Consider the following 19,888-nt stretch of genomic DNA (forward strand, 5'->3'; position numbering starts at 1 on the left):
AGGAAACTTTTAATTCATGAAAAGAAGTAATTTTGAGTTGTTCACAAATCTGTGGGAAGCAAGGGGGGGGGGGGGGGGGTACGTGCTCCCTGTGCCTCCTGGCTCCGCCGCCCTCATTATGGGATATGTATTCTCATTGTTTAAAGATACATGTAATAAGCTTCAACAATTAACAAGAATGTCATCAGCCCAGATTATTATATGCACAGTAGGCGGTTGTATACATTTGCAGTGAATTGTGTGGGTATCGTGTTAGGGTGAAGTATCTCAATTATAGGATGTGTTCAGATATCAGTGAAGTAAATTAGTAGCAACGAAGTTAATTTCCAAGCTAAACTGTTCTTTACACAGTAAATAGCCTATAAATACAAATATCAGTGTAAATATAAAAATAGAGCCGGGGCGGTGGAAAAAATTTAGAGTGTTATATTCGCAAATAACAATAACGTGGAAAATGTTTTCTTGCCTTTTCAGATCCCGTCCTTTTGAATTGGATGACCCCACTGGTGGTCCCAAACATCTGCAGGATCACATCTCGGCGGCCATACGTCACCCATTGACGACAAACGGCACCGACACCATCGAGGACGAACAACAAGAAAAACAGTTACCTCGACCTACGGAGGCTTCAAACCACCATGTCTCCTACTGGAACAAGGGTTGTAACCACCACAACTACCCCCAGCAACAGCTCGTTGTTCCAGCACTTTTTACGCTTGACGGCATCGACGATTATCACTATGACGACATCGATGAAGTGTCTGATGACGAAAGCGACACCGACTCCGTAATAGATTTGTCAGAAAATCATGACAACCTCGGAGTTGCAGCCAGAAGCACCGGCAAAATGATAACATTCACAGCTACGAATGATTTTTTGGCAAACAAGCATCGCCAGCGAAGTCTTCCTGAAAATAACCAAAAGGAAGAGACACCAAAGGGCACATTTGCTGATAATGATAACAAATTGATGACCACGGCAAGTCCCCTTGCGATAGAATATAACAACATCGAACAATCATGTGATATGATTTTTTTCAGTCTAGCCGAAGAGGGTATACTGCCGAATCGTACGAGGATGCCCACCCAAAGAACCTCGCACGGGCAACGGTTAAGGTAGAGTGTGAAGTTGAACCAAAAAAAACCTACGACCACCGAAGGAGGTTCATCTTTGAAAAATATCTTGAAGATAGACGATTATGAAGGATCTGGATCCAGGGGAGACTTCAAGCATTGAGGATGCATCAAAGATTATCTAATGAAGTACTATGTCCATATCGGCCTCCCGTGAATCCTGAGACAAATACAGCCAACGGGCTACAGAGGATTTTACCCAGAATACAATACTTCGTTTAATGGCGGATTGTATCAATCACCTGTATATATGCCTCCAAATTACCATCCTCCAATGACAGACACATCAAAAATATCTAAGCGAGGAAACTGAGGTTTTTAAACAGATAACAAATAAATCAGTTGTCGGAGAGAAAGCGAGAAAACGGGTTCGATTTGTCTTGAGCAGAAATCAAGTACAGACTCTTAGTCGATACCTGATTGGTGGAAAGTGTGCAATATCTATATATAGGTACAAAATAATAGCTTACCAGCTGAGCCGATAAGAGAAGGTGAACGGTTGATCAAACATGACCTGGAAAAAGCCAAACAGGAAATGACGTCATTTGCTTCTAAAATTCCAGATAATATGCCAATATATTCGAAAGGATATTTGCTTGCTAAGGAGAAAAAGTTTTTGGCAAGGTGTAGGAAGCAGAAAAAGCACCAGGCTGTTATTAGAAACAGTGAGAATGACGCGGTTAAGAATGATACAAATACACAAGACAACCATCTTGCTTCTTGTGCAAAGGATATAGAGAGCAGTGTAACAACATTCTGTGACGCAAAATGTACAACAAAGCAGAACGCAGAGAAAGAGGGAAATTGCCAAGTGTTTCACGATCATGAGAACACTGTCCAGATAAAGTGTCATGAGGGTGCCAGTAAACTGAATGACAGACTTAAAGCAGGGTCTGACAACGTCACCAGTAAAGCAGTGAATCCGAAGAGCGATTTGAGTTCAAGCAAAGACAAATCGAAGGCTAATAGCCACAAAGCCTATTTGCTTGCTCAGAAGGAAAAGTATTTGGCAAAGTGTAGGAAGCAGAAAAAGAATCAGGCTGTTATAATAAGCAGTGAGAAGGATGCGGCTGAGAATGATAAAAGAACACAAAGTGGCTGCTCAAACCATCCTGCTTCTTGTGCAAAGGATATAGAGAGCAGTGTAACAACACGCTGTGACGCAAAATGTACAACAAAGCAGAACGCAGAGAAAGGCAGAAATGAACAAGTTTTTCACGTTCATGAGCAGACAGAGAACACTGTCCAGATAAAGTGTCATGAGGGTGCCAGTAAACTGACTGACAGACTAAAACCAGGGTCTGACAAAGTCATCAGCGGAGCAGTGGATCCGAAGAGCGATTTGAGTTCAAGCGAAGACCAATCGAAGGCTAATAGCCACGAAGCCTATTTGCTTGCTCAGAAGAAAAAGCATTTGGCAAAGTGTAGGAAGCAGATTAAGAATCATGGTGCTGCTAAAAACAGTGAGACAGACGTAGTTAAGAATGATACAACTGCGCAGGACTGTAATCCAAATCATTACAATGCTTCATGTGAAAATAACAGAGATAGCAGTGTAACACCACGCAGTCACGCAAATTGTGCAACAAACCAAAATGTAGAGAAAAACAGAAACGAGAAAGATGCCCAGATGAACTGTCAGATTGGTATCGATAATTCGGCAGCCAACATCACCAAAGGAGCAGTGAATTTGAACAGCTCTTTCGTTGTCGATTTGAGTTCCAGCAAAGACCAATCGAAAGCAAACAGCAATGAATTATATTTCCTATCTCGGAAGAAAGAGTTTTTAGCAAAATGTAAACAGCAAGAGAAGAATCAGAGTGTACAGAGCAGTGAGTAGTACATAATTGAAAAAGTTGCAACCACGCACGATCTCTGTTCAGCACATCTCATTGACGCATGCGCAGAGAATGAAGAGGGCAGCATAACGTCAGTAATTGCAGAGCCATATACGGCTCTGAGTAATTGAAACAAAGTGCACGACATACCAGACTGCCGTGAAAGACAGAAATTGCAAAATGTTGCGCATGAATGAGAGTAAAGAGGGTACTGTCCGGATAAAGTATCAGGTGGCTCCCACTGATTGGGATAAAAGACTGACATCCGCCTCTGATATTATAACTGAATGACTCTGTCATCGGCCGGTTGTGTATTGCCGTAGACCAATCGAAAGGACAAAGTGAGAAGTCATACTATGATGCTCAGCAGAAAATGTTTGTAGCAAAACGTATCACGCCAAAAAATAATCAAAATGTTACAACAAGGAAGAAAGAGGTATATAAGAACGCTGCGGCTATGAGCAATAACTATCCTATGCCTTTAAAAGATTCGTATCCAAAGAATAAAGACAGCAGTAAAATGTTGTGTAGTGAACTAAAATATACAGCAAGCAATAATGTGGAGAATGAAAGCAAAGACAGAATGGTACATGTCAATCAAATTAAAGAGGGCGCTAACCACATGAAAACCCTGCTGTGTAGCAACATATTGGATGAGCACCTGTCACCAGTTTCTGACCCAACCTCTCCTCCCCGAGATGAGACTTTGGGTGGTGATAATGATGTTCCACTGTGTCCATCCAAACACCAACTGGAAGCTCAAAGCAGCGACTGCCACAAATCAGTCACAGCTACTGAACAGCGCCATCAACCACAAACTGGACCCACTCAATTACGTCATATCCTATAAACAAAAAGTCTAAAAAGTTCCAGTTACGGGAGAGAACGGAACGCCAAGAATGTCAAAATGTTGATGAAACTTGCAACAAAATGAACCAAAGGAAATGCCCTAAATCTAATGTGATCCGAAGACGTCATTGTCGTAGCCATAGTAACCGGGAAGTAAAAACTCTTGAAAAGAAAGTGATGTAGGAAAGTTTAACGATCTCGCCGATTACTGGAATCAAAAACCACGTCGTAGGAACAGAATACGCGACTTCAGTCAGTTTGATCAAAACAATCATAATACTGGATTGGCAACACAAGAGAGTATGTCGCCCTCTGTTAGTTATAGAATGACGTCTGCCAATGGACACGCAACAGTTTGCAACGTCACAAGTCTGAGTTTGTTTGTCGCCATCGTTTGTATTCTTTATTCATTTATCTTTTACGTCGGAGACGAAGATTTGCAATAATTTTTTATAGTACTTTTATACATTTGGTTTTCATCGGAGACGAAAGACTATCAGATGCGAAAAGTCCGGTATCCCGTGGTGCGATGATTGGACGAAAACATTGAGACCAGCTTATTATATCTACAGACTTTTATAAACTGCAATTTGACAAAGAACGATGTTCCATACTTCTCAATTAAAATTAAGAAAAAAAACTGTTTGTCTTTGTGTCGTCAAATAAAGTTTGTTTAATATGTAAAAAGTTTTGCCTTGCCATTGTGATTTTTATAAGCTAGATTCCTTTAATAGATATACGAACTGTTGGTGTTAATTTGAAGAGAGGAATATCTACATGCATATGGCAATTTTTATAAATGTTTTATGTGTTTGTAAAAAAAAATTCACGACAAGGCTACCGACAGAAAAGGCTTAAAGTACATCACGGTACATTTCCCCATCTTTGCCTAGGCCTACATAGCAAGAACTACTTTTCACGAATGTCGTGGATCTGGCCCACCTGGGCCAGTGGATAAGAATTTACAGCAATCGTTGGAAGCAGCACTTTATGTGGCACATACTCCTATTAGCGTCTATATCAATCCGCCGCAGATGTTCTCCTATTTCAGGAATTGTGCCAATTAGGAGCAGGAGAACAACTTTTTTGATATGATATCAATTAGGATGTGATTTTTTGTGGCTTAATGTTAAAGAACATGAATGGAAGCACATGTGGTGCAAAAATTGGGTAAATTGAGGCAAGTTTAGCCCTCCCAGGAGCAGCGTACGAAGATTGTTTACGACTGAGTAAAGAGGTTTGTTTACAAGTGACGAAAAGTTCCGGCTCACGTAGCAAAAAAATCTGTATGGTCATGGTACGGAAGATTGATGGTGCCAACTTATCAGCTATCCAGTGATGGGTGATCCAGTGAAAACTTTTATCTAGACTTAGAGAACACGTTACTTTTGTGATTTAGTGTGAAAGTCAATGGGGCTTTTAATGGGCGTATGCTACCTTTCATAAGACACGGAGATCACCTGTTGTCATGTGTTGTGCTATTCTTCTCATATGTAATGTTTGTTAGCTTCAGAACACATTAAATTGATTAGCTTCAGACACACCATCTGTTGCAGTACACGAAGATCACCGTCACCACTCTAAATCAAGAGGGTTGAAGGCATCGAATAAGAACTATTAGATTGAGAACTGGCTAATCAGGTTGGGAAAGCCTAAATTACATTCAAGTGTAGTTTTCGTAACAAATTGTTAAACTGAACCTCGTACACCTTAGCATGTTATTTATGAAGGCCTCACCTTAGCCTAGTAATAATTCAGTAAGTTAAGGTAGGTTAGGCTAAGTAGTATTAATTAATAATGGAAATCAAGGCCTACTGTACGTATACGGTATAGGTCTAACTAGGCTACTTTAGGGCTATCATTTGATTTTTGTCGATTTTAAGTTAGGCCTAAGGTACCTTTATCTTACTTAGTTGGCTGTGGCTATTTGAAACACTGTTGGTTAAAAAAGACAGTGTACTGCTACAGTGCTAGTATTAATAGTTAGGGCCTAGGCTTATGGACTATGGTCGTACAGTAGGCCTACGGTAAATTCGTAATAGAAAGGGAATTCATGTTTTTTAAAAGGATAACACTGATGACAATCTAACTGATTTTGCTCAGCTGGTTAGTTCATCCTTTAACAATGTCATTTCATTGATGGTTAATCAAATTCTGCTGTAAATAGAGAGAATTATACTTGTACAGATTGGGAGTCAAACTGCCAGAACTTCCCCAGAAGCAATGAAAAATGTCCAGAACTCTGCACAGAAAGAAGGAAAAGGGCCAGACTTATGCTCTTTTACCAAATTATTAATGGCCTAGTTGCAGTCCCAAATGAGACTAATCCGTTCTTGAAACCAGGGAGGCGTGGCTTCTATGTACACAAATTCCACATAATCATCGTGCTTGGGTCACACTAATTAGCGTCAACTCACGACAACTCACAACAACTCAAGACAACTCAAGACAACAGGTTTAAAATACCATCAAATACAATTGATGTTATCAGAGTATATCCGGAAACACGTTTAAAACTGACTGGAACCAGCGTGCATACAGATCTTTCACGGGAAAAAATGTTTTTGGGGTAAAAATCGCCAACTTTTTTCTAACGTTGAATTGGACGACGTGATGCCATTGCGCTTGCGCAATGACATTGGACCGAACCATTACACTACAGGTAAGTGTAATTTTTCAATGATTTGACGGAGAGAATAATAAAACCAGTCAAATTGATAGTAAGCAAGACTCTGTAAAGTTAATAATAACATATGTAAATTACAATGGAAAAACAATAAGCAATATTCATTATTTTAAAACATTAAATAATTTGATTTGGAGTTCATTCACCATACTTTGGTGCTTTATTACTACGACAACCCACCTTACCGACACTGTACACAAGGTACTTTCCAAACCTAGCACAAACCCACCCATATTATAATGGTTCGGTCCGATGGCATTGCGCAAGCGCAATAGCATCACGTCGTCTAATTCAACGTTAGGAAAAAGTTGGCGATTTTTACGACAAAAACATTTTTTCCCGTGAAAGATCTGTATGCACGCTGGTTCCAGTCACTTTTAAACGTGTTTCCAGATATACTCTGATAACATCAATTGTATTTGATGGTATTTGATGTTATTTTAAACCTGTTGTCTTGAGTTGTCGTGAGTTGTCGTGAGTTGACGCTAATTAGTGTGACCGTCGTGCTTTTCAGTATAGTTTCTATCCTAGGACTATAAAAGACTGGAATCCTTGGGCGTTGAAGAGAAACCTAGTCTTGAGGTGTTTAAGACTAGATTGCCCACGCATTGTTATTAGCACTGCTGCGCTTTGCACCAACATCCTCGTTGTGATACACGAGAGGAGTTTTCAACGAGTACCTAACAGAAGCAGAAGCAGAAACATGTGCTAAAAGTTTATTGTGTAATTCTGCTAAATGGGTGAAATAATCCACAAAAATGTCTCGGAATCTAAATTGATGTTTCTTATTTTCACTGTGGGAATTTTGGCCATAAAAAAATAGCAGTGAACAATGTATTTTATTATGTTAGAGTATAGTTATTGAAGAAGTCAGTAGCCTAATACATTCAAACCAACACCGGCCTATTTCCAGGTTCATGGTCACTTCATCTCTGAAGCAATACAAAACAATACAAGGCCAGTCGCAAAATAATAATGAGTGATTTGATGTAAATCTTTTCAGGAATGAAAATGAATGATAAAGAATTTCTCAGCTCTACTGTTATTATAATCATTGTTGCAAACTGCAAACTTTATCTTTGGTATTAAAAGCTTCCCATATTTCTTTTAGTCATAATTTGACAGGATTTATTTGACTTCAAAATTCTTTGTTGCAGTCATACTGCGTAATAAAAACAAGTATTGTGGCTGCAACACAATGGCGTTTGAAGTAATTTCTGTAGTGAGAAGAAAATGTTAGTTCTCGGCCAATGTTAATGCACTGCTTGGAAACCTTGTTAACAGATTTTGGAGTTTTCTGAGTGTTTCAAATTAATTATGTCTAAGTCTTAAATAGGCTTTATTCTATGCTGATGAAACAGTTACCCATCATTTACCTCCAGATTGTAAATAGGTCAAACAGCATGGAGCATATATCACTTAACTAAAAATCCTAACATTCATTGAGCACTGCTCAGTGCTGAATTTCTTTCCTCTGATGTGTCTTATGTTAGTTCCCTTCAAAGTCTAATCTGTAGCTCCTTATTGTAACTCAATCCACAATAAAATTGAATATATATGAAACAGTCACTATAATCTGAAATGAATTTTTCTAGCATAATACAGTATATATGGAATAATTTAGTGTTCATATATTTTGTGTAGCATATATTGTGTAGCATTTATTGTGTAGCATTTATTGTGTAGCATTTGTGTAGCATATATTGTGTAGCATTTATTTATCAATATATTGTGTAGCATTTTCAAAGGCTCTGGATTTGTTTCTCTCTTGATTTGAATGTATGTACTTGAGTTCCTGTTCCTTCAGAAATGGCAAAACACAGGATCATAGTCTGCCATATTTTCTTTCCACAGATTGTCAAGCGTTTGCAGGAAAACCCAGTGGAATCACATCTCCCTTTATACAAAAGCAGCCAAATAAGATGTCTGAAGAAGAGTTTACATTCACACCAGATGGCTGGGTAAAAATGTGGGCAAAAGGCTTTATTGGTTTTCATTTCAAGATAGTCCATCCGTAAGTACGAATAATCAATATCAACACAACTTTTGATGGCATATCTCGTCGAGAACCCGAGCTCGTATATATTTGTGAATGAACACCATGTGGTTGGAAACAAATTGACAAATAATTTCATACCAACGAACGTAGAGACGTTTGATTTCTGAACTACAGCAGAAGTGACTCCTTTGGTATCAAAGCTTAAAGAAGATTTTCACATTGATTTACACAACATTGAAATCACGATTTGGGCATGTTCAGTAACTGTTGATAATATGAAAACATGTTTAGACGACGAAATGTTAGAGTCAGACAAATTCTCTTTCTCTTTTTCGTTGCTAACGTGAACCTACATTTAGTGAAAAGTCTGGGAAAGTGTCAAGATTTATCAGTATGATTGATTGTAATCTGATTATGAGTTTTTTGGTAAGTTATTATATGATATTAGCAATCGATTGATTGCACTTGTAAGCTATTTTTTTATTTTATTGGTGTCCACTGTAGTCTATCCTCAGCCTCTCCCAAATCATGACCCAGCTGGTGCGGGCGTAGAATTTCACAATGTTAGCTAATTGCTAAGTCCTTATAAAATCTACTGGATTAATTAAAATCTGGCATTTTCTTGAATCAGTTACTCTGCAGGCATTTGAGAGCAACCCCAATGATATTTGTTGAGACCTACTGTAGCAGTAATACAGGGCCTTAAACGCTAGGTACAGAAACCATGACAACTCATAAACAGACAGTTGTTATTAAAACCGACTTATCATCGGTTCATGTTCTTAATGTTTACTGGCAGAAAAATGACAACTACCTTTGTCCATTGTCATTGAGCCGGTAAAATAGCCCAAATTTCAAGGACTGTGATGATGTTTCAGATATGGATCATTCCATAGTTTTTGGGGGTTACACCAAAAGCAAGTATCTGTGTGCATCACTAGTACATGATATAAAATCTGTAAACATTTTCTTACAGAGTGTTCTTAAACAGATCATAGCAGATACTGTGCTTCAGTAAAGCATTGCAAACTAATTTTAATGCAAGAACATAGATAAACTTGGTCACAACTGTAATAGTTAGCCCTGTATGACCTTTTTATCGGCCCAATTCTAGGTATATAAAGAGCCTTTCTTGTCCTCTATGGTGGACAATATACATTGATCATATAATATTTTTTTGTATGCAATACAATATGTTATGAAAACCCCATCACAGAAATGAGCTTTGCCGAGCGACAGAAAGACATATTGTTGGATTTGAACTGAGTAACAGTACTGTACTACATTAATCTCCAATCACTCTTTTATAGTTAATAATGTCGCTCGTTGGTTTTGTTTACTGTGTTCAGTGACTGAGCAATGCAATATTTGCTTTCCACTGAAGGTATTGAATAACAGGGTGTGCTGTCTATAAAGATCTTTTGTAAATTTGTAGTGTTCTTGCAGAATCCATATCTCTCTGGAAATGCCAATCACTTCTAATTGATTGATTTGATAATAAGTGACCCACATGTCCCCCAATCCTATACACATAGGAACAAAAAAGAACACACAGTTTGGCTGATGTAGGTAAGATTTGATAATACGTGACCCACATGTCCCCCAATCCTATACACATAGGAACAAAAAAGAACTTAATGTTTGGCTAATGTAGGTAAGATTTGATGATAAGTGACCCACATGACCCCCAATCCTGTACAAATAGGAACAAAAAAGAACACACAGTTTGGCTGATGTAGGTAAGATTTGATAATAAGTGACACAAATGTCCTCCAGTCCTATACACATAGGAACAAAAAAAGAACTTAATGTTTGGCTAATGTAGGTAAGATTTGATGATAAGTGACCCACATGACCCCCAATCCTGTTCACATAGGAACAATAAAAGAACTTAATGTTTGGCTGGTGTAGGTAGGATTTGATAATAAGTGACACAAATGTCCCCCAATCTTGTACACATAGGAACAAAAAAAAGAACTTAATGTTTGGCTGATGTAGGTAAGATTTAATAATAAGTGACCCAAAGGACCCCCAATCCTGTACACATAGGACCAAAAAAGAACTTAATGTTTGGCTGATGTAGGTAAGATTTGATAATAAGTGACCCAAAGGACCCCCAATCCTATACACATAGGACCAAAAAAGAACTTAATGTTTGGCTGGTGTAGGTAAGATTTGATAATAAGTGACCCACATGTCCTCCAGTCCTATACACATAGGAACAAAAAAGAACACACAGTTTGGCTGATGTATATAGGTAAGATTTGATAATAAGTGACCCAAATGTCCTCCAGTCCTATACACATAGGAACAAAAATGAACACACAGTTTGGCTGATGTAGGTAAGATTTGATAATAAGTGACGCAAATGTCCTCCAGTCCTATACACATAGGAACAAAAAAGAACACACAGTTTGGCTGATGTAGGTAAGATTTGATAATAAGTGACCCAAATGTCCTCCAGTCCTATACACATAGGAACAAAAAAGAACACACAGTTTGGCTGATGTAGGTAAGATTTGATAATAAGTGACACAAACGTCCTCCAGTCCTAAAAACATAGGAACAAAAAAAGAACATACAGTTTGGCTGGTGTAGGTAAGATTTGATGATAAGTGACTCACATGTCCCCCAATCCTGGTTTTCATTCAGAGTCATGAGTCAAGAGTCCCATCTTTGCATCAGTGATGAGAAAAATAATCAAAGCAACCTTTCGTACACTACACAAAGCTGATAGAGAACACTTACTGTGTTGCAATTTCTCCTTATATGTTATATACCACATGAATGTGGTTTTTGCTTTTTATCTCCTCAGAGTGATCAAGGAGTTCCATTCTTGGCTTTGTGATGGTAAAACTAACCAGAGGATCTTCTTACCATTGTGTGGGAAATCTCTAGATATGATGTGGTAAGATGATGAAAGTGTAAAAATGTATCTTCTTTTAATATTATTCCTCAATACTGAATTAAATGCTAACTAAGGGTGTCATAGCACTATCCATAGGATGTCCTTCAAAGGGTTTTCTAGTCCTGTCCATAGGATTTATCTCACAGAGTATTCTAGTCCTGTCCATAGGATTTCCTTCAAATGGTATTCTAGTCCTATTCATAGGATGTCCTTCAAAGGGTATTCTAGCCCTGTCCATAGAATGTCTTTCAAAGGGTATGCTAGTCCTATCCATAGGATGTCCTTCAAAGGGTATTGTAGCCCTGTCCATAGGATTTCTTTCAAAGGGTATTCTAGTCCTATCCATAGGATGTTCTTCAAAGGGTATTCTAGCCCTGTCCATAGGATGTCTTTCAAAGGGTATCCTAGTCCTATCCATTGGATGTCTTCAAAGGGTATTTTAGCCCTGTCCATAGGCTGTCCTTCAAAGGGTATTGTACTTGTAGCCCTGTCCATAGGCTGTCTTTCAAAGGGTATTCTGGCCCTGTTCATAGGCGGTCTTTCAAGGGTATTCTGGTCCTGTACATAATATGTCTTTCAATGGTATTCTAGTCCTGTCCTTAGGCTGTCCTTTAAAGGATATTCTGGTCCTATCCATAGGATTTCCTGCAAATAGTATTCTAGTCCTGTCCATAAGAAGTCCTTGAACTAGACTTTCCATAGGGTGTTCTTCCAAGAGGAACAGGAACAATGGCAGATCTAAGTAATCCATCGGGCAAATGTGTGGTACCTGAGAGCAGTACCAGGAGGTACTGTATGGGGAGGGAGGGGGGAAGGGTTGTAAAGGGGTACAATGACCTTCTTGTTTTCTTTTCAATTCTTTTGGCCAGGTCAGGTTACCCTTCTGGAATATCTCTTATTTCATTTAGAACTAATTTCTCTGCAGGTTAGCTGAACAGGGTCACCAGGTCGTCGGTTTGGATTGCGTCGACCAAGCTGCCAAGGAATTTTTTGAAGAAAACAAGATTCAATACACCGTTAATGACATACAAGGAATAGAAGGTGGAAAGCTCTTTAAGGTTTGTGAGTTATATCATTCTTTTCAAACAAACTTTTACAATTCAAGTGAACAAGTTCCTGATTATTGGAGATTGACTTAGTTTCCCTCTAGTAACGATTCAGCAGCGACAATAAAGAATTCTGAGGATGAAAAGTTTACATTGACTAAAGTTGAAGAAAGAAGTAAAGGAAAGTTAAAATAGAAGAAGTGAAATGTGTATCTGAAAAGAATCTGGTAATGAAATTTTTTCTTAATTTAATTGGGGGGTGTGGGGGGGGGGTAGATGTGGCCATAATGTAAAATTGGATTTTAAATATCACTCTCTGATATCTTCTTACAGAGTGCCGATGGAAAGATTGAATTTTACGTTTGCGACTTTTTCAAAATTTCCAGGTAAAGTTTGTTTCTTTGTTGATTGCTTGATGTTCAATATTGTATGATCACATGCATTAATTTATGTTGTATATCTAGACATAATACACATATATACATGCATATAATTACATACATACATTCATATGTACTTAGGTAGGTAAATGCATACAAAAGTACACACATTTGTACAGGACACTAGAAAAGCATTCAAATATTAATTGAGGCTAGATCGACCTTGTTCCATGAAATCCGCCATTTTCTTTTCTTCTTTTCCCGTATTAAGATAGCCACTTTAACATTACAAGTTTGAACTTAAATACCAAACTTTAGAAACAAAACAGAAATGCACTTAACACTACGGTGTGAAGTTGAAATAACCAGTGTTATCATAAAACGATTTTCAGTGTGGAGTTGGAAGTAAATGCTATGTGTTTTTAAATCAATGTGTAGCCACACAATTTTGAGGCCATTATCATAATTTACTCTTATTTGTGAGCCTCAGTTTAATGCAAAAGGCTCCTTTACAAAGCTAAGTCCAACTGATCAATTTTCATACAGTGGGAAGTACACAGATTTTAACATATATTGAAAACCTTGTAAACATAATAACTTCAAAGTTTGTATAAAGTTCATATTTGACATGGAAGTCCACATAAGTGCAAAACTTTGCTTTCAGCCAATGATCAACACTTTAAAATCTTGTTTGCAGTCTTTTATTTCATGGATGATAACGTATAAATTGTAGCAATGAATCACAGAGACTGGTGGCTTTTCTGGTTTTTGAATTTTATTTTTCTAATGTTTGGCTTTCCAGTAAAAAACAAAACTTATTAAAGTGATCATAACAAGTTACTATACAATATAGCAGACCCACCAAATCATTACCGTCATCGGTATGACTCTCAAATTCAAATAACAGTCACTGATCAAACTTCAGCCCCCTCATCACAAACAGTGCTTGTTGTCTGGAAATAAGTCAGAGAGTTAGAACCATCAAAAAAGTACTTTTTGAAACTTGTGAGCAGTTTTTATAAGTTTGGTACATGTACATACTATAGACTTTTACTGAATAAACTAGAAATTCAAATAACAGTCACTGTTCAAACTTCAGCCCCCTCATCACAAAGAGTGCTCGTTGTCTGGAAATAAGTTAGAGAGTTAGAACCATCCAAAAAATACTTTTTGAAACTTGTGAGCAGTTTTTATAAGTTTGGTACATGTACATACTATAGACTTTTACTGAATATACTAGAAATTCAAATAACAGTCACTGATCAAACTTCAGCCCCCTCATTACAAACAGTGCTCGTAGTCTGGAAATAAGTCAGAGAGTTAGAACAATCAAGAAAGTACTTTTTGAAACTTTTGAGCAGTTTTTATAAGTTTGGTACATGTACATACTATAGACTTTTACTGAATATACTAGAAACTCAAATAACAGTCACTGATCAAACTTCAGCCCACTCATCACAAACAGTGCTCGTTGTCTGGAAAGAAGTTAGAGAGTTAGAACCAATCCAGATAGTACTTTTTGAAACTTTTGAGCAGTTTTTATAAGTTTGGTACATGTACAGTACATACTATAGACTTTTACTGAATAAACTAGAAATTCAAATAACAGTCACTGATCAAACTTCAGCCCCCTCATTACAAACAGTGCTCGTTGTCTGGAAAGAAGTTAGAGAGTTAGAACCAATCCAGATAGTACTTTTTGAAACTTTTGAGCAGTTTTTATAAGTTTGGTACATGTACAGTACATACTATAGACTTTTACTGAATAAACTAGAAATTCAAATAACAGTCACTGATCAAACTTCAGCCCCCTCATTACAAACAGTGCTCGTTGTCTGGAAAGAAGTTAGAGAGTTAGAACCAATCCAGATAGTACTTTTTGAAACTTTTGAGCAGTTTTTATAAGTTTGGTATATTGTACATACTATAGACGTTTACTGAATATTTGGAGGAAGAAAATCTAGGTTGATGTTGTTGACCTCAATGCATGGCCATCATGCTCTGATCAGAGTTAGATAAAGTTGTCAAAATTTTAAAATTTACACATAGTAACAAAATCAGTAGACAACCTTTGTTAATTATGGCTTACTAATTATCATCTCAAAGTGGAAGCTCCTTTACAAATCATAAAGTTCTGATACATTGCTGCTAGTCCAGAAACTTTGGCTGATTTTCTTAGCTTTAATACAGCATTTATCCTTAAAAATTGATATAAATTGGTTGACAAAGATACTGTAAATGTTCATGATTTCTCAACAGTGATATTATGGGTCAGTGTGATGCTATTTGGGATATCGGAGGTCTCTTTGCCATAACAGGATACGACCAGAAAGATAAGTAAGTATTTTGACGACATTGTGCATGTGTCGCTACAATTAGAAGGCTGGCAAACCTTAATGCCAACAATTTCTATCAAAATGGCAAGGTAGATCACAACAATCAACATCAGGTTTAAATTTCAAGGTAAATATATCTTGTGCCGAAAGATCTTTTTAGACACAAGATCACTCAAACAGAATCCTATTAACCATGGATAATTGGTCAATGGTATGTAATTTGATATGAAAGTGTTTTAAATATAGATTTTGTTCTTTGCCATAAGTGATGCTACTTTGTCAATGGGTTTAAGCATTCTAATGTGACATATATGTATAATGGCACTTGATTTCATCGCTATTTTCCTGTTGAGTAAACATTTGTTTTACAGTTTTCCATCATTGCTAATGCCTGTCAGATATTCCAAAGAATTTATGTAACTTTTTCATAATGGTTTTGCCTTTCTTGTTTTTTTACCTTTCTTGCCCGTTCATTGGTGGAAATTCATACATCCCATGCTTGAAGTCTAAGAGTGGAATTAGACTGTTGAAACTGTTGTTGGCAAGGAATGTGGAGGGGATGGGGGTAGGGGGGATCCGGGAGAAAGAGGCAAGAGAAAGGGCATCTGAGAATCTGTTCATGCATTATCCTGACAAAAACTAAGTATTGTGTATTACAATCTGTTTTGTTTTCTTCTCCTCAGATATGTTGATCACTTGAAACCTTTGCTTAAGAGTGGGGGTAGAATCCTGCTGGACTTAGCTGAACCAAAACTGAAACCAGGAGAAACAGCACCAGAATGTAAGTTGGGATGTGATCATGACATTAACATTGATAAATGCCGTAGGGTCGACCAAAGATGAAACTGCACACTAGACATATTCAACCTTAATTTTGATAATTACTGTGCCGTCTAAAATTGCATTTGTCACTGTATCAGAATAGTAAATCTGTTAAAAATGTTATGTCTCTTGTAGAATTCTTGAATGTGCATCCCTCCGATTTGGCAAACGAAAGGAGGAATCAGGCTGGGTACACTTTTGAACTCTATTACAACATATTGTAATAAGCCAGCAAATAACTGAAGTGATTAGAAAAATTTTCGTTTTGGTTTTGTTTATGACAGGGGATGAATCATTGTATGAAGCAGATGTAAAGAGAATGTTTGGTAAGGATTGTTTTTATATTTTAATTCATTTATCAAATTTATAATCCCTATGATGCTAGGTGTTATCACTGCTTTTATGTAGCTTAAAGTATTAATATTCAAGCTGAAAGTCACTAAAGTTGATTTTAGCAAAATTGGAACCAGATAAATAGGGGAAAAAACAAGATGTCAATTGCAAGATGGTAGCATAATTAAATTTTATCTTCAGTAACACTGAATCATTTTTACATTAACTAGATGAGCTTGTAACTCAGGTAAGGAGAGTGCCTCAGCAAAAATAATTTGAACTCACTCATAACTAAATCGAGAGTCTGAAGCACCCAGTGTTCAGAGTCTGAAGAGCAGCCAGTGTTCTGAGTCTGAAGCAGCCAGTGTTCAGATTCTGAAGCACCCAGTGTTCAGAGTCTGAAGTACCCAATGTTCAGAGTCTGAAGAGCAGCCAGTGTTCAGATTCTGAAGCACCCAGTGTTCAGAGTCTGAAGTACCCAATGTTCAGAGTCTGAAGAGCAGCCAGTGTTCAGAGTCTGAAGCAGGCAGTGTTCAGAGTCTTAAGTACCCAATGTTCAGAGTCTGAAGAGCAGCCAGTGTTCAGAGTCTGAAGCACCCAGTGTTCAGAGTCTGAAGCACCCAGTGCTCAGAGTCTAAAGCAGGCAGTGTTCAGAGTCTGAGGCACCCAGTGTTCAGAGTCTAAAGCAGCCAATGTTCCAACAGCTAGTGTTGTGAAACTCATTTCTATTTAGCATTTACCATGTCTGAGAAATAATATTGTATCATAATTAAATTTTGTCATTGTTAATTGGTTGGGCTGTTCTCTATGCATTACACAATGACACTTGCCATATTCTCAATAGGATATAAAAATATTTGTCTGAAAAGCTACAGTAGCTCCTACTTTCACCCTTGAGTGAGAACAGTTTTAAGAGGTTTCTCCTCCTAGAATATCCCATAGAAGAGCATACATAGTTCCTTGGTATCTTGGACTTCATTTGGGATTTTTCTATTTTACCATCACACAGCTTGGTGCTCGAGCATCAAATTGGCCCAGACTTATGATTATGCTGATATCAACGAGCATCTCACGAAGGACCCAAGCTCCGGAGATGGAGACGAATGCAGTTTTGAAGCATATGGAAAAGTTTACCATTTAATTGCAAAGTAATGTCAGTGACACTATCAAACTTTGTCATATTAGTTTATACAGTAGATGTTAGAGTAAATCATTGCATATTCTGTTAGATGGAAACACTGGAAAAGGTTGTTTCTGAGAGGCTTTCTCTTATCAGGGTGTAAACTGTTACCATAGGGCAGGGTTTTCCTAACTTTACCCCCCCCCCACCCACAAACCCCCTGTAGATGTCAGAGTTGTCCACGAACCCCTTACTTTTCGAGACACGAGAGTCATTATTATACTATAATACGCATAACAGTGCTTTGTAAAAGATCAAGTATCACATGCACGGTACGGTACTACTATAGCAACATATGCATATGGAACGCGAAAGGAGTTTGTCGATAGGTACGACTTTTGTACATTACTAAATTATATGATATATCAGATTTTAGTTCAACAAAAGTACTCTAGTTTTGACTTTCAGAAACGTCTCACGAAACCCCTGGGATAGACTCACGCACCCCCTGGGGGTTCATACACCCCAGTTTGGGAACCCCTGTCATAGGGGGATTGGGAGACTGGAAAGTGGAGGCAAGAGTTTCCTTACCACTGACCACAATTTTCCTCATATCGCAGCAAAGTTTTTACCCAATGAAACTGACATATGTTGTTATGTACGTGAAGGTGATGATCTACATAAATTTAAGAACAGTTTATTAGTCTAGTCTAGCTAAATAAAGTAGGAGGGATAGTCAGTCACCAGAGAGGACCCTACAGAATAAAGCTTAGCGCAGAATTTACCTCAAATCCTGTTGCAATTCTTCAAATAAGTGTCTGTGAAGCATTCTTAAACCTTTCTCAACCACATAAATAACTTTAAACGTAAAATCATTCCATTCATCCACAACCCTCTGCGACAACGAGTTGTTATAAATACTAAATTTAGTTCAAACTTTCTGCAAAAAATAGATTGCATCTAACACTGGAAACACTAATAAAAAAGAAAAGGAAACACTAAATTAAAAGAAATCAGAACCGTAGATGATCCTGTAAATGTTGTACTCAGTGACAGTCAGAATTACCTCATCAGCCTGAGGTGAGTAAAGAGTGAACTACTGTACTGTGGATACACGGTTAAATGTCCTTAGCCAAAAACTGTTCTAACTTGTCTTTGGTCAACTAAAGACTTTATCTTTCTTTTCCTTCACAATACTGAAATTTATGCTACGGTTCCAAGTTGTTTCTATACATGGGTTGGGATTTACAGACATTAAAGGGTAAACAACTCACAGATTTGAGGCTGGAAGAGTGGCTAATTATGTCACACCCTTGTAGAACTACCTCAAACTCTATCTGGAAAGACAAAAATATCATCCCAGAGTCTTTCAGTCAATACCAGACAGTGTAAACCATAACTGCTAGTGTGATTTTGCCCTATTCCAAAGTTGGGTTTGCCTTAGAAATTGTAAATTTTTGTAGCTAAAGTCAGTATTCTTGACAGGGCATTAATGAGATCAGACCAAATCATGATTGTTGAAAGTGTCTATTAGTGCAGCTTGTGTACGTAGCTGCAAGTACTTTATAGTATGGCACGGGTGTCGGCATTACAGTATGCTTCATAAGTTATGTTAACTGTTATCCAGTTAACAGTAATTAAATGTGGATGCTTGATTCAGACCTCCCAGCAAAACCTTTATTTCTAAAACAGCTCTTTATTTTTCAAAAATACTCTTTGAAAGCTTTACAAACCTTTATTTGAACCTATGCTTTAACCAATCATAAAGGGAAAAAAAAAAAATTAAAATGTTTGATGATATGTAAGAAATTCTTTAATAATGCTGTTTGAAGGAAACATACATTGTTTATTACAATGGTATCATCAGTGACCGATGATACCAACAATTATGGTTTTCAAATATCCGTTTTTATTATTATTCTGAAGTTTGGAGCTAATAGTCTTTCACTGATCAGATCATTTGTGTAGGTGGGTCAAATATATCATTTGTTTCGCAAGGCCAAATATTTGGCATTGAATTTTAAATTGAATATAAAACTAAAGTATTTAAGACCATGTATTGAAATATTATGCACTGAAATATTCATAAAAAGCCAGTACTGTGTACATTAAATCATTACTTTGATTCATCCATCATAAATTCCTCTTTTGTTTTGTTTTTAATGTCCGTTTTCTCCTTCGTGGACAAATGCAATGAAGAGTAAACTTAACTCCACATCATCCACTTACAGAAGTCTGACAGATGAAGATATGATAGATTCAGAGGCGGCGTTGAGAGCCAGATAGGGCTCTAGGGACAATTACATCATCAAGTCCCCTTTCTTAATATATCTTGTATTTCCAGCTCCCCATCTTATTTTCCTGAGGCCCTATATCGACCCCTCTCACCAGGGCTACACAGCACCTCTTCCCTCCCCCAACCCCCTCCCCCCCCCCC

The 19,888-nt window shown here is 37.5% G+C and overlaps 1 protein-coding gene across 1 annotated transcript; it reads left to right on the top strand.

The window, feature by feature from the left end:
- The first annotated feature begins 5,309 nt into the window (after nt 1-5,309).
- LOC139981112 (probable thiopurine S-methyltransferase) lies at nt 5,310-19,591 on the top strand. The gene is made up of 9 exons (XM_071993293.1): nt 5,310-5,462; nt 8,362-8,521; nt 11,322-11,414; nt 12,340-12,472; nt 12,794-12,846; nt 15,100-15,177; nt 15,860-15,957; nt 16,283-16,324; nt 17,341-19,591. The coding sequence occupies exons 2-9, from the start codon at nt 8,430-8,432 to the stop codon at nt 17,481-17,483; spliced, it is 732 nt and encodes a 243-aa protein (XP_071849394.1). The 5' UTR covers nt 5,310-5,462; nt 8,362-8,429; the 3' UTR covers nt 17,484-19,591.
- Nucleotides 19,592-19,888: the final 297 nt, after the last annotated feature.

The sequence above is a fragment of the Apostichopus japonicus genome, chromosome 15, assembly GCF_037975245.1.
Source record: "Apostichopus japonicus isolate 1M-3 chromosome 15, ASM3797524v1, whole genome shotgun sequence".
In the NCBI taxonomy this organism is placed as follows: domain Eukaryota; kingdom Metazoa; phylum Echinodermata; class Holothuroidea; order Aspidochirotida; family Stichopodidae; genus Apostichopus; species Apostichopus japonicus.